Below are 3,687 nucleotides of genomic sequence, written 5' to 3' on the forward strand. Positions count from 1 at the left end.
AGGCCAAGGACCAGCCATGGACAGGCCAAGGACCAGCCATGGACAGGCCAAGGACCGGCCAAGGACCAGCCAAGAACCTGCCAAGGACCTGCCGAGGACCCATCAAGGAAAGTGGGGAAATTTTGAATGGCTACTACTGTATGTTGACATCATAAGAAGGGGCAGGGCCCCGAGCAGATCTTACCACTGGAGCAGTTCTGGTACCTGCAACGGCTCTCGCTGTGAAAAGATGGCCCTCTACTAGACAACGCTGAAAAGTATATTCAACATTGTGTTCTTCCACCGGCTCAACAAAATGCCTCTGCTCTAAGGTCTTTGTTGGATCCAGGAAGCTCAGCAGTTCGGCCACTCCTCACCAAGAGGTATCAAGGCAGTGGTGGGCGGTGCATACGGTACCCAGGCCTTCAGTGGGCACCATTCAACTTAACCAATAATATTCAAATATGAAATGTAATCAAGCGCAGGTATAAAACAGACAAAGATTAGCGTGCGGGTGAATACAGAGATCAATTTAGCAAGAAGCCCAGTTAAGACAACAGCAATCCTCTACTCTATAACCACAGCTCTGCCATATTTCCATCATCATCAGCTGTTCCGATTCAATTTGCATCTAATTAAGTTAAAATAGAGCATAAAGCATGACATTAAAATGTATCACACCCACCAGAGATACTAATTACTTCAAAACTAAATCCATCCTTCTGTCTTTGTGCAGGAAGTCTTCCGCTTATCCGGGGCCTGGTCACGGAGGCAGCAGTCCAAGCAGAGATACCCAGACTTCCCGATCCACACACACCTCCTCTAGCTGCTCTGGAGGGACCCCCAAGGCGACACCAGGCCAGCTCAAAGACAGTCCCTCCAGTGTGTCCTGGGACTTCCAAGAGGCCTCCTTCCAATGGGGTATGCCTGGAACACATCCCCAGAGAGGCGACCAAGAGGCATCTGAAACAGACGCCCGAGCCTCCTCAGCTGGCTCCTTTCAATATCGAGGAGCAGCAACATTCGGACACCCACCTAAAATGGCGTAAACACTAAAAAGTGCACTATTTAGGCGTTTGGACACAGCCATTGTCTCCATTGCGCTTCTCTACTTCACTCCCATCCTGGTTCAGTTGCTGGGAAGAAAAAATAGATTACTTGTTGGCTTTAGATCCCCCATTTCTAGCGCCTGTCACACCTTGACGATTTAGACCAGCGTATACCTGACGTGGGAAAATCTGGCAAACCGATGGCATGCGTTGGGATACGTTAAGGGTACATTTTGTATGAGCACACTGAAACATGCCGAAACATTCTGTCACACCTCTGCATACGGCGAGTACTTCGATAAATCCACATCATGTTACACGTACCTTGGTTATGGCCTCCACCACTGAATCTGGGAGCGGACCACTGTTTCCGATACACGTCATGCAACCGTAGCCAACGACTTCAAAGCTATTAGGAGACAAAAGACCTGTTAAAGCAAAATACACAAATCCTACGGTATGAAACACTGCTTGTAGAACGCGTAAAGCCGGGCATACGCTGTGCAATATTTTCAATCGTTGCACGCAGCTGCAGCTAAAACTGTACAAGAAAACTCAAGGTTTAAAAGTTCACAGCTCACGATGTTTGTTCTCACACTGTGCGGCGCGACGCTCTGATGCGATCTACCTGCTCACTGTAGGTCTAAAAAACACACGTCGGACTCAGCGCCGACAGATGGCGCCGGTCGGACATGTCTATCTGGTAGAAGGAGAGGAAGAACTCCCTTGTTTGCACATGCGCAGTGCTCGAGGTTCTGGTAAATCGGCTTGTAGAGCTGACTCAACAGCAGGACAAGGACACCTTACGACGGCTGACTGAATTTCAAACATGTTTGATTTTCTCCCGACCTTACGATTCCTGATAGGGACATGGTCGTTAGAGGCTAATTGCCCCTTGTTACCCCCTGTATGCTACACGATGCGGGACGCACAATCAGGCTGAAACCGGGCCTAACTGAAAAAATTCTTGCACGACTGGAAAATCGTCCCGAAAGGGTAAAAAATCGTACAGTGTATGCCCGGCTTAAACCAACCAGCATGCGCGAGTATAAGTGAGAAATCAGAGTGGCGAGAAGCTCACCCCAGCTGAAAGAGGTAGTCCATAACGCCACTCTCCTTCAGGTAGTAGGTCACTACTCCGCTGCCGGGGGACAGGCTGGTCTTTATGTACGGCTTCACACTAAGACCACGGCTCACTGCTTTCTTTGCTAGGAGTCCTGCAGCAACAGATTATATCAGGAGTTTTGCATTCGGAAAATGGGTTATATTATCAAATACAGCCATGAAATAATTTGCAGTTGGAATAAGCACCTGCTCCGAGCATGACGGACGGGTTGCTGGTGTTGGTGCAGCTGGTGATTGCAGCAATGACCACCGAGCCGTGACTCAGCGTATACTCCTTCTCGTTGAATCGGAAGGGGATGGCAGCGCCGTGGTGTTCGGGGGCCACCTGGAAACCTTTAAATCCTTGCTAACAAGAACAAAAAAAGGGAACAACTGAGAACATTTTGCAAAAACAAACTTATGGTATAATCAACATTTTATCCTGTCTCAGGAATGTAAACAAAATAAATTTGTAACATTGAATTTGATACTTTAGATTAATTGATCATTTACGCTTAAAAGGAGTCTCTATCACTGTTCATTCATAAGCAAAGCCTCGCCTGTATTGGCTACAGATGTAATGCCAGAGGGAGACATGCTCAATCAATGGCTATTTCTCAATATGTGTGCGTTCTCATGTGTTTGTGAAACGTCATCAGCCTAATGCAACGTTCAGACCACAAGCAGCAGAGGCAGCAGAAGCAGCTAGCTTACATGCAAAGTCAATGGTCTAATCTAGAGCAGCTGAAGCAGTTCCTAAAGTGACACGCTTCATAAGCAGCAGCTGCTAGAGTTCAGCTACGTTCAGTCTGCAAGCAGCAGGAGCAGCAAAAACGCGCGTACTGCTTAATTTCTGATGCTTGTATTTAATGAGTTATGGTTAGTAATAAGTAACTTTATTACCATAATTATATCTTTTATGGAAACCCAGATGTATATTATATATGGCTATATACTATATATTGTATACAGTATATTATGTGTTTTATATTGTATATATCTAGAGATTCTGGTTATATGTATCTAATTTGTCTGCACCATCAACACCAAGTCAAATTCCTTGTAAGTGCAAACCTTCTTGGCAATAAATCGGATAAATCTGATTTCTGGTTGCGCAGGCCCAAATGAGCTGATGGTCAGGATCATACTCCCAGTGTTCTGTCCGAGCAGCATACCAGAGATGGGGACTCGAGTTTGTGACTCGTACTCGAGTCGCACTTAAGGCGCATATTTAATGACTTTAGACTCGACTTAGACTTGCATTTGAAGCACTTCAGACTTGACTCAGACTCGTGATTTCTGACTTTTTTGATCGCCGCTCGCCTTACCCGCACACAGCAGAGGTAAAAAAAAAAAAAAAAAGGCAGAGGGGCTGCACTGACGTCACTGACGCAACGCTGGGTGACATATATGCCCGCGCGCCCGTGCGCATGCATGCATGATCGACAAGACAAGCTTTAAAAACTTCATGGCAGTAATAGAGGAGAAATATGTTGTGAATAATGTTGTGAATTGGCACTAAATAAATAAACTGAATTGAATTTAAAATACTGCC

At 46.1% G+C, this 3,687-nt stretch overlaps 1 protein-coding gene across 1 annotated transcript in view; it reads right to left on the reverse strand.

Moving 5' to 3' along the window:
• aco1 (aconitase 1) overlaps positions 1–3,687 on the reverse strand; it is a 26,698-nt gene that overhangs the window by 13,674 nt on the left and 9,337 nt on the right. Inside the window, exons 10-12 of the mRNA XM_015398039.1 lie at positions 2,340–2,499; positions 2,110–2,245; positions 1,353–1,437 (exon numbers count right to left, since the gene is read on the reverse strand). Of these exons, the coding sequence (XP_015253525.1) occupies positions 1,353–1,437; positions 2,110–2,245; positions 2,340–2,499 (381 nt within the window). The remainder of the gene's footprint in view (positions 1–1,352; positions 1,438–2,109; positions 2,246–2,339; positions 2,500–3,687) is intronic.

The sequence above is a fragment of the Cyprinodon variegatus genome, unplaced genomic scaffold (genome assembly GCF_000732505.1).
Source record: "Cyprinodon variegatus isolate N-32 unplaced genomic scaffold, C_variegatus-1.0 Scaffold907, whole genome shotgun sequence".
NCBI lineage: Eukaryota > Metazoa > Chordata > Actinopteri > Cyprinodontiformes > Cyprinodontidae > Cyprinodon > Cyprinodon variegatus.